At 31.8% G+C, this 11,634-nt stretch overlaps 1 protein-coding gene across 1 annotated transcript; it reads right to left on the reverse strand.

The window, feature by feature from the left end:
• On the reverse strand, positions 1–7,906 carry LOC107443925 (uncharacterized). The gene is made up of 4 exons (XM_087169126.1): positions 7,749–7,906; positions 6,073–6,289; positions 3,574–3,739; positions 1–247 (listed from the first exon to the last, which is right to left on the reverse strand). Exons 1-4 carry the CDS (start codon positions 7,831–7,833, stop codon positions 161–163), a joined length of 555 nt encoding a protein of 184 aa, XP_087025252.1. The 5' UTR covers positions 7,834–7,906; the 3' UTR covers positions 1–160.
• Between the last annotated feature and the right edge of the window lie 3,728 nt (positions 7,907–11,634).

The following is an 11,634-nucleotide window of genomic DNA, read 5'->3' on the forward strand; positions in this document are numbered from 1 at the left end:
AAAATATGAAACTTAATTTATTTAAAATAAAACAAAAATAATGACGTTTGGAAAAAAGCATTTATAAGAAATTACATAAATAAATCAATTTACAAAACGTCGCAAAATGATCTTCACTGGAAGTTGTGTCTCATAACAGTTCTTCAAACGGCTTTTTCTCTTATTTCCATGTCATTTCCGCCCAAATCTTGTAGCATGCAACAACTTTTTTATTTATTACCAATTCAAGTTCTGTTCGATACCTCCCCTGGAATAACAAAATATCTGTATTATTTGCAATTTTGTAAATTTTCTTCACAAAATGTGCAATATACACTGGTTATCATAAATTAAGGAAAAATCACAAAAATAGCGATAACTCTTTCAAAAGTAAGCCAAACCGTGCAAAATTTGCATATGTTGTCCACTAAGAGTAGCTGAGTAAAATTGCAATATGCAAATTAGTGGCGCTGCACTCGGCTTACGTCATCTGCCTGGAGCATAAAAGTCCAAGTTTGAGAGAAAGCACACAAATTTTACTGTGATTGCGACATTGAAAATCTGAGATAGCCAATTCGTAATAATGACCTCTAGGCATCATTTGCCTGAAGAACTACGATGGAGAGCCATCGGGAGACTAGAGGCAGGGCAGAGTCAATCAGAAGTGGCCAGATGGCTAAATGTGAGTCCATCTGTGGTTCATAGACTTTGGAGGCAATTTCAAACCACAGATTCGGCATCTAGGAGGTTCAGTCAAGGACGGCCAACTGTTACGACCAGTGCCGATGACCGATATTTGACATTAAGTGCACGCAGGAATAGAACCGCTACTCCGACACATCTTAGATCCTCTCTTGCTGCAGCCACCGGAAGGTTGGTGTCAACGTCAACTGTGCGCAGAAGGCTCCACGAAGGTGGTCTGTATGCGAGACGACCAGCCATTTGCGTGCCGCTCACATCACGCCATAGGAGAGACCGTTTGCAGTGGGCCCGACAACATGTCCACTGGACGTCAGATCAATGGAGGCCTGTTCTCTTTACGGATGAGTCCAGGTTTAGTCTAGAAAGTGACAGTAGACGTTATTTGATATGGAGAGAACCTGGGACCCGTTATCATCCATCAAACATCCGTGAAAGAGATGCATACGGAAGAGGCAGTGTCTGTGTTTGGGGAGGCATATCCTTAGGAGGGCGCACATACCTCCATGTCTTTCCAAGGGGAACCGTGAATGCTCAGGTTTATCGAGACAACATCCTTGATGCTTATGTGCGCCCATATGCCGGGGCAATTGGTGATTGCTTCCTGTTACAGGACGATAATGCAAGACCACACAGAGCTCGCATTGTTGATGATTATCTTCAACAGGAAACAATTACTCGCATGGAGTGGCCAGCTCGATCCCCGGACTTGAATCCTATCGAGCACGTTTGGGATGCTCTAGGGAGGCGTGTATCTGCCATCAATCCGCCCCCTCAGACCCTTGCCACGCTTGCAACTGCTTTACAAGAGCAATGGCTCTCACTTCCTATTGAACTGATAGACCGCATAATTGAAAGCATCACACATCGCTGTTTGTGCTGTATTGCTTCTAGAGGCAATCATATTCCATATTAAAGGTACTTTTTCTATTGCAAACCGATACTTCCAATTTGTTTATTTTATACATGTGCTAATTTCTATACTACTATTAATGTCTGATAATTTCTTTTTATGTTGTTTAATACCTTACTATGTGTTGTATATTGTGGGTAAGTTTCATAAAATTCCATGTGTAATTTCTTGAGTTATCGCGATTTTTGTGAATTTTCCTTAATTTATGATAACCAGTGTAGTTTACATTCGGGAAACCAACTTCATTATAAATCTACCTAAAATTTTGGCAGTTTTTTTTTAAGAAAAAGGAAATCTTTGTGATGGGTTTTCAATGTAAAAACATTAAGAAAAATACTTACTTGTGATTGATGATATATATATATATATATATATATATATATATATATATATATATATATATATATATATATATATATATATATATATATAAGCGTTTGAATTATCTTTGGCAATTTTAAAAAAAATGTTGAAATAAGTAGAAAATTTAATGAGTATATTAATAATATTAATTAACAGAGGAAAGAAAGCTAAATATTAACTTTCAAACGGAAATAAAAGCTAATCATTAAAGTAAGCTATGCAATTAATAGTTATAAAAGCAAATTGACAAGGGATAATTAACAAAAAAATAAGCTAACAATTAATAATCAGCAAAAAAATAACTAGTTCACAAGAAATTACAAAAAATAACAATGTAAAAAAACTAACAGTTAATAACTGTAGAAAACAAGCTAACAATTAATAACTAGCAAAACAAAAAGTAACTGTTACTAACTAATAATGAATTAGTCGTGCGAAATAATTAATCTCTTAATAAACGCGCTTTTATAGTACATATTATTTTATTTCACATTCAAAATTATTATCACAAACTATTTAACACAGTATATTATAGGTAAGTAAACAACTTTTAAGCTAATTTTTTTCATTGTGTGCCGTCAAATTTCGAAATCGTTAAAAGTGTGCCGCAACAAAAAAAAGGTTGAGAATCACTGCTGTAGTGTATACAACAATTTACACTACAAAAAATACACCACCGAATAAAGAATACAGCGTGTGTAGTGTGCAATCAACATGATGTAGCTTGTTTATTAAATTGTATTAAAGACAAGTGTTTGAAACAAGTGTAAGCACAGTTCTCAATTTTTTTGCCCGCTTTTTAACTTTTAACAAGGTTTTAGTCAGAGCCGCTATCTTTTTTAAAAAAACTTAAAAAAAAATAAAGTTCAAATAATTCATTCTTAACACAATTAACAGCTACTAGATAATACGAATAAATAAAAATATTACCCAAACACATGTTGTAGTTCTTTAAACCATTCTTTTATGACGTTGCGTAAAAGCAATAATTTGTCGAGCGTAAAATGTTCCTTTACAAAAAGGATACATCGAAATTTTCAATATATATATATATATATATATATATATATATATATATATATATATATATATATATATATATATATATATATATATATATATATATATATATATATATATATATATATATATATATATATATATATATATATATATATATATATATATATTCTAATCAAAATGTAAACATTTATAGTAATAATAAATTTAGTAGAGCATGATTGCCATGCTTCTCTCAGATTAATTTCGAAAATAAAATAATTGAGTCAGCAGTCTCTTTACTTTTTTAAAAAAAGTTCACAGCACTTTAGCACTTAATGAGTTCACTTTCAATGGTATGCACTTTTAATGGTACTCACTTTCACAATTCGGACAAATGCATTTGTTCACTGGAATTTTATTGAAATAGATAGGTATTTTGTTAAAAGATTTATAAATTTGACTTATAAACTTAACATTTATTTTAAAAACACAGTTGACTTTAAAGCAGTTTTCAAATATGTATTTTACCAATTTTATTGACATATCACCTTAAATAGAAATCTAAAAATAAGTCTGATTAAAACAGTTTATTGAACACAATTGACCCCAATACATACCGCAACTATTATCTTTGCAATCGTACCCAAATGAGGTATTTTGACTGGAATATTGGTGCCGCCATATTCACCAGGTTTCACTGGACAATGGTTTGGCACTCCTTCGGGGAAAAATGGCGTCACTTGTTCCTCAAAATCTCGAAGGTAATCACACCAGTACTTTGTACTACAGAAAAAGAATCTCATATTATGCACTACAGTTCAACAGCCATAGTAAATCATACAGATGGAAATTTAACCAAAAGAAAAAGCATCCAAATGAAGGAATTTTACTTCATTTTATAACCAACATGGAACAGCCGACTCAGTTCTGAATTTACGACTGTCAATGTTCAACTGCGTAGTCTTCCAAGTCTCAACCCAACCCAGAAGACTAGGAGACTCTTAGATTCAGCATAGTGTCAAACTAGACTTCATGGAGCACTTTTTCATGGAATTAAGACTCATATATATATATATATATATATATATATATATATATATATATATATATATATATATATATATATATATATATATATATATATATATATATATATATATATATATATATATATATATATATATATATACACTCAAGAGCCAATCATTATGACCACCTCTTAATAACGAGTTGGCCCATCTTTAGTCCGGAACACAGCTGCAACCCGCCTTGGCATGGATGCCACAAGTCCTTGGTAGATGTTCGGAGATAGATTGTACCAGATGTTTAAGTAACGGTCACGCAAATCCGAGATATTGCGACTTAGTGGTCTTTAAACTCTGAGCTGCCGTTCCATGACATCCCAAATGTGCTCTATCGGATTGAGATCCGGTGAGTTATGCGGCGAGGACATTAACTGGAATCCAGCATCATGTTCCTGGAACCACTCCACCACAATTTGAGCCTTGTTACACTGGGCGTTGTCCTGTTGGAAAATTCCATTTCCAGCTGGAAAAACAGAGAACGTGTGAGGGTACAACTGGTCCACAATGTTGTTCAGATAACCTGTAGCATTCATGGTCTACTCTACCACAACCAAGGGTCCCAGAAACGCCCAAGAGAACGTCCCCCAAAGCATAATACCGCCACCACCGGCCTGTGACCTACTGAACATTAAGGAAGCAACTGTTCGCCTGGAAGACGGCATATCCTGACAGGACCATCGGCATGATGAATGACAAACCGTGATTCATCTGACCAGGCAACTCTCTCCCTCTGATCCATGGACCAGCCGCGATGTTCCCGGGCCCAGAGCAGGCATAGTTGGCGATGACGCTTGGTCAGCAAAGGCACGCGAATGGGATGTTTGCTGCGTAGCCTCATATCCAACAGTGTCCGCTGAATAGTGTGCTCTGATACTATTCTTCTTGACCCTGCATTGTATTGGGCTGTCAGCTGAGCCATTGTCTGGCTCCGGTTTTGCTTCACCAAGCGCGACAATCTCCGACGACCTTTTTCTTTGATAGCGTGGGAACGTCCAACACCATGTCATCTACTGCTGGTTTCACTGTCATTCATCCACTTTGCATAAGTACTAACAACTGTAGATCGCGAACAACCCACGAGTCGTGCAGTTTCGGAAATACTTGTTCCGAGCCTTCGAGCCATTACAATCTGTCCTCTATCAAAATCGCTTAGATCCTCAGCCTTTCCCATCACACACAGAAGTAAGTGAAAGAATGATTCTTCAAACTCTCCAGCAACAGTTAAATACCACTTCCACCTGATCACGTGCCTTCCACGTCATCCAGGAGAGTTTATTGCAAAATATAGAGGTGGTCATAATGTTTTAGCTCTTGAGTGTATATAGCGGTCTTTATTTATATAATATGAACTATTCTAAAAACCTAAGCAAAGTGCATTAGCGAGCAAGTAATTTGAAATATGGTCAATAACAATGAAAAATTCATGCAAATACTTGATTTTGCCTTGTTCAGGTGTGGATATTTTAAATCTGAAATTAATTTTGCTCCTAAAGTTACATTTTTTTTAATTGATATTTTTGGTTTATTATTTATCGAAATGTGCAAGTTTAAAAACGTTATAAATAATAGAGATTCGTGTAAATGCTGAGACAAATTGTTTGGGAAATTATGGCACATCATCAAAATTAAAACTGCATGGGAACCCATAGCCGGAAAGGTCGTCGTATGCAGTTAAGAGTGCTTCCCTGTTATGATCTGTTCAGAAGCACGTAAAAAAAACAGTTCATAACAGAGAAGCACCCCTAGCAGAGCAACTGACGGCCATGAGTGTCAATGCAATATTAATCCTAATCCTAACTCCCCTAGAAATGTGTTATTTATAATGATATGGCCCCCTGCTATATATAACGTTTTTAAACTTCTATAATTCGACAAAAAATAGAAAATGTCATTAAAAATAATCGTGTCTTGGAGAAAGAAACCGATTGCAGACCTGAAATCAGAGAAACGAAAGTATCTAAAATCTGTTTAAAAAATCTCACGTAACAAGAAAAAAAAATTCTATCGTAATTATAGTGTGAAATAACTTACCAAGATCCAAATTTGTTGAGTAGGCAAGGAACATAAACATCAACCTCCACACCGAAAATCTTTTTTAGCTTGTAATAAGAAGCCTTGAGAACTGCACCTTCAGGAACTTCCTTTAAGACTTTTAACCATGTGGTAACATTCAGTTGAGACTGGAGATTAATTGGATCTGGACGCACTACGAATTCCGAAGCATCTACGTAAGCCGTCTGCAGTTTTGCTGCAAAAAAAAATATTACATGTATCTACAGGGTGTCTGAAAAGTTTGGAAAAGGTAAAATATCTCGAAAAGATCGAAATCATCAGATCTATAATCTATACACTAATGAAATAATTTGAAAATATGCATTAGCATTATCGAATTCGACGCCTTAACCTTATCTTGGCGAATAGAATAGAAACATCAAAATCTTAGATAAAAATCCCCATTTTTATTGCAAATGAAACAAGGCTATAATATTATAGTACATACACAATCTTCCTTTAAGAATTATCTGGGTTTTAGAACGCGGACAAATAACTTTAATTTAAAAGTTGTTGTTATTGCCATATGCCATTATGGCAAGGAGTGCGATTGTTCTTATTTTCCAGTGACGCCATCTATTGCCAAAAATTCGACTTTCGCTAAACCATTTATAGGGCAGACCCATTCAGTCATCTGCCGATCGTAATTTTTGACCTGAATCAGAGAACGATCCAACTCCAATTCAATACCTCCAGAGATATTATTTGTTATAAACTATGGGGGACTTCATTATCCTACAGATTTAACGTGCACTAGTAGCCATTTACTACTGGGGGAGTCTTCGGACTGCTGGATTCGAACTCCCGTCTCACAAACGTAAATCCAGCTCTCTGCCAACCAAGTTATCCCGGCCGTTATAAAAGTTATTAAACGTTTTTAAAAATCGTCGATTTAGCGACATTTTCCCTCCTAGATGAAAATTATCAAAATCATATCCTCATTCTCAGTTTCTTATGGACTCAGATAAGGCAGCATTGTAGTAAGTTTTTAAATATTAAAAAATTAAACCACAAACATGTCTTTCACAAAATTGTGGCTTTTCACAATAGTGACGTTTTGCATCATTCTAAAACTGAGCATACAGAGCGTTGACTGTAGATAGATTAAACTTGGCCGAACAGTTATGAGTAACTGTTGCAAACTCACAGCAGTTATAAAAAAAAAAATTCCGCAAAAAAAAAAAAAAAACCGAAGGGTAAAACAATTTTTGTGAAGCGAATTATATTAAGTAACAATTATTGGCTAATTATATGAGCAAATTTTATTCCTTAAGTAACTGAATTTATTTTAATATGGTTCCTATTTTATTTTAGCATGGTTCTCTTTTATTGTGGTTACCCTTAAAATATACTTAATTTGCTTTGAAACATAATTATCCGATTTATAATTCTTACTTCAAAAGAAATATTTCATTTATAATTCAAATATTCCAACAGAAGGAATTAATAAAAATATTTGTTTTCTTCTAGAATGTGAACTGTATGTCATATATTTTAGAAAATTTATGAACTTAAGAATCCATCTTATAATGCTAGTTAAATTCATAGTGTTATAGTGAATTATTAAACGTTATAGTTAGCTTTCTTTTATCGGAATAAAATGATGAACATAAAAATTAATACCAGGTAGATGAGGACAAAAAAGAAAAACTTACTACAATCTTCGAATCTAAAAAATTTGGCATGCACGGTTCCCCAAACCAGTAAAAATGCAACGGTAAATCCAAGAGTCTTCTCCATTTTTCAACAGATATTTCGAAAAAGTGAAATGATTTACTATTTTTTGAACAAATGGTTGCTGAAAATAAATTTCGTGTGAGAACTTAAACACGTGACGTCTGAAAATTATCTTCATAAGTTTGCTCATTCAGTCGTTTGATACAAAGAAAAAGAGAGAGAGATTTGGGTGAAGTTTAAATTTGTTGATTTTATGCTTGGGTTATATATAGGTTATTATTATTTTTACTCAATATTAACTGTGAAAAAATTATAAAATTAAGGTGATTTTTTTTATCTGACTTTAAAATATTTTTAATGTGATTTAGTTTGAAAATATTTTTTCATTGTACTTAAAGTCAATCATTTTAAATCAGACTCTTAAAAACCATGTAACATGATTGAATTTAATGAAATTTATAACCAGCGTTGAAGAGTGGACCCAATTCTGAGTTTACAACTCCCAAATCTAGTAATTTCGAACCCGACTCTGGAAACAAAGAAACTCCTTGATCATGCATTAGGTTAATATGTACTAGAAAGTTCCAGTTATCGTCATTAATAATATCACTGAGATTAAACAATCTATGAATTTGAAGAAGGTCATCATGAATTTTATTGGTTGGAAGGGAAGTTTATAGGTTTTTGAAATCAAAACAGTGAATTGAATCAACATTATTTAAAAATTTTAGTGCATTTAAAACCTGAATGCTATTTTTAATATTCCAATTTAAATAATTATTATTTTTAGTAAGCTTATTAATTTTGCTTTTTAAGTATATGTTATCAACTTTTTTAAGTATGTTCTCAAAGTAAATACCAATTTTTTTCATGTTACTATTAACGCCACTAGCAATAAACCTGAATTTGGTTGGAGTCTTATGGAATTTTGGATTGGCAAAAGGAAAAGGAAAATTGTAAATATTATTTGGTTTAATTTTAAGTCTTTTATAAATAGAATTAATTTTATTAATAATAATATCACTGTTGGTGTTAAGTTTTTTGTATGTTATATTGCTATTAAGTTCAGTGGAAAGAAGTTGTTTATAAAAAAAATTTCAAATAATTGCAAAATTATTACTAGCTTTATCAACAGTGGTAATACAAAATTTATTTTAAATATTTTTAATATCTTGCTTTAGAACAGAGTTAAAAATTAAATCCTTATGAAAAACTAATTTTTCCTTTTAATATTGATTTTAAAATCTTTAATGATATTCTCTCTCCATTCAGAAAAAACCTTCAATTGGGAAATTATGTTTGTAAGATAATTTTAAAATTAAATCATCGAGATTTTTAATAAAAATAGAAATTACTTTATTTTTAGAAGTTGGAAAAGATGGTGTAAATTTAGAACCTAAATACATAAATGTTTTAATTTTATCATTATCTATAATATCTAAATCCCCTGTAATAACATGTTTATGGAAGGTATCAAAAAAAGAAGTATCTTTATAACTCATCACAATTAAACACATAGTTCAAACTATCTATAGCTAAATTCCTATAATTGCAGATTAAATTTTTTAGACTTTTTGTATATCTAAAAGTTGGTTTACAATTAAGTTGGATAGGAAGAAGGTTTTTATTTTTACCAATAATTGCATTTATGTTAAGATTATTAAAAATTTTATCAGTAAAATCTAAAACAAAATTATCCGGTTAGGGTGAATTCTTGTGCTTATAATTATTTTTAAACCTATATCTAGCTAAATCTTCAACTAAGTTTAAAAAATTTGAAATATTTTGTTTTGAATAAATTTTTACTTGATCTAACTTTAAAAAATTTAAAAGTTTATTATGAAAATTAAGTTTAACCCCTAAAATCTTAGTTTTAATAGATTTAATAGCATTAGGTTGATCATAGCAATTAATGCAATCATTAACAAAATCTTTTAAGTTATATTTAATTTTATTTTTTCTGTTGCCTCTTTTTCCTCTATTATTATTGTAATTTTTAAAAATTTTGAAAATATTATAAATGCACTTATTATTATTAAAAGATTTAAAATTTAAGTTAGTATTTAGACCGTAAGGATAAATAAATTCATTAATGATCATATATTTATTTTCAGCTTCAAGATGTTTTTTAGGGTTTTTAACGAAATCCAAAACCTCCATTGAAATGTTTTTAAACCCGTGCTTAGAAAAATGTTTAATTTCAAGGCTATTGTTATTATTATTACAGTTATATTTGTTTGTTAAAGACCTATGTAAATTAATTCTTTTGCGAAGAGGATGGGAGGTTTGGCCAATATATATTACATCACAAATTAAACATTTAATTTTATAGATACAGCTGGTAGCCTTTTAAAGAGAGAAATTTAAAAAAGAATTAATGCTGACGAGCGATTTGCAGGTTAATCATCGATTATCCTTACGTTTAAATTTATCAATGGAATCATTAGCAATTGATTAAACTGAAGTAGGGTGTTAGCGTAACAGGATAATCTCGAATTCGCGAAACTTCTAGGGGTCGGATGTCTAATAGATGAATGTTTATTTATCTAAGGTGCGTTTAGACTCCTCCCACATCACTGTTAAACTGAACTCACGTTCATGATGCACTTGGAACATTCTTCCACTCTAAATGCACTCAGAGACGTCACTTCGTCTTTTAAAATCTTCGGAATCGAAAGACGCGAGAATGTTGCATCGTGAAAATAAAAATTATCTCCGATAAACCACAATTGTGACAAAAATGTCACTTGTACCTTTCATCCACTCATCTCTTTATTTGTGTCCTGAGATGGGACGCAAATCAAGAACTACAATGTAATAAGTAAGAGTAATCTTACTTCAACACAAGAGCATACAAAATTTTCTTTAAACAATAGCTTTATGTTTTAAAAATGCAAATATTGCGTATACCTTGCAAATATTCTATGAATATTGCTGTCAGTGTCATTAAACATAAAACTCACCAACAGACCCTTTTTATTTGTGCAAAACTTTATTGTGTGATTTAGTGTAGGCAATACTAGCTCAAGATTTTTAAATAAAAATACTCTTGGTGTCTTTAAATATTTCTACCCATAGAGATGTCCAAGTCAAAGGCAAAACTAGATCAACCTTCCATTATCATTCAATTAATTTCCGTTTACACTACTCCCATTAGGCGGTTCGTATTCCTGTCCCAATAGAAACTTATTCCAATTGATTGCATCTGTAACTGATTGATCATTGATGGATTGATTTGATGAGGTAAGTGAAATGACGTCAGATTAGACCTCTTGATATTTTTAAAATTACTAATTCTACTTTTATTATTATTGGTTTTTGATAATAACTCAATATTTTGAAATACTATTGCTGTCAGTGTCATAAAAAATATTTACAAATATTTAAATATTTTTAATTGCAAATGTTATACAAGTGTTATGTAAAGTTGACTGAATGTAATTTAAAAACAAGCTTCCTAAAACCTGAAGAAATTTCGAAAACTTCTGATGTATTCCTCCGCTTATGTTATGCTTACCAGGAGATGTGTGAACAAGCTTAAGTTTTAAGTTCTAATAAGTTTTATTATTGTGATTTGTATTCAAATTTACGTGAAATTTTATCATTCACAAAAATTTTCTGTAATTCATAAATTCTAACTGGCAGTGAGCCTAAAACAAATGTAAGAAAACTAATTTCACAACATAAATAAAGTGTAAAGTTTACCTCGTTTTTAATGTAATCCCTTATTTGGCTACAATTATCTAAAATATTGTAAGGAGTTGTTACTTGGGTAATATTGTATAGAGCGCTTTTCAAAGCTAGAAAATCTAGAAAGTAACTTACAAAATCTGGAAATCGACTTACGAACCATTCGACATTGAA

The sequence above is a fragment of the Parasteatoda tepidariorum genome, chromosome 8, assembly GCF_982258835.1.
Source record: "Parasteatoda tepidariorum strain Cologne lab strain chromosome 8, Ptep-v5.0, whole genome shotgun sequence".
NCBI classification, from domain to species: domain Eukaryota; kingdom Metazoa; phylum Arthropoda; class Arachnida; order Araneae; family Theridiidae; genus Parasteatoda; species Parasteatoda tepidariorum.

What these genes read in the sequence shown, in the direction of transcription:
- LOC107443925 (XM_087169126.1), bottom strand. Translation starts at nt 7,833, where the DNA reads ATGGAGAAGACTCTTGGATTTACCGTTGCATTTTTACTGGTTTGGGGA. An exon ending in TTTTAGATTCGAAGATTGTA is followed by an intron (nt 6,290 to 7,748) that starts GTAAGTTTTTCT and finishes TTTTTTTTGCAG; the next exon opens with CAAAACTGCAGACGGCTTAC. An exon ending in CTCAACAAATTTGGATCTTG is followed by an intron (nt 3,740 to 6,072) that starts GTAAGTTATTTC and finishes CTTTTTCTGTAG; the next exon opens with TACAAAGTACTGGTGTGATT.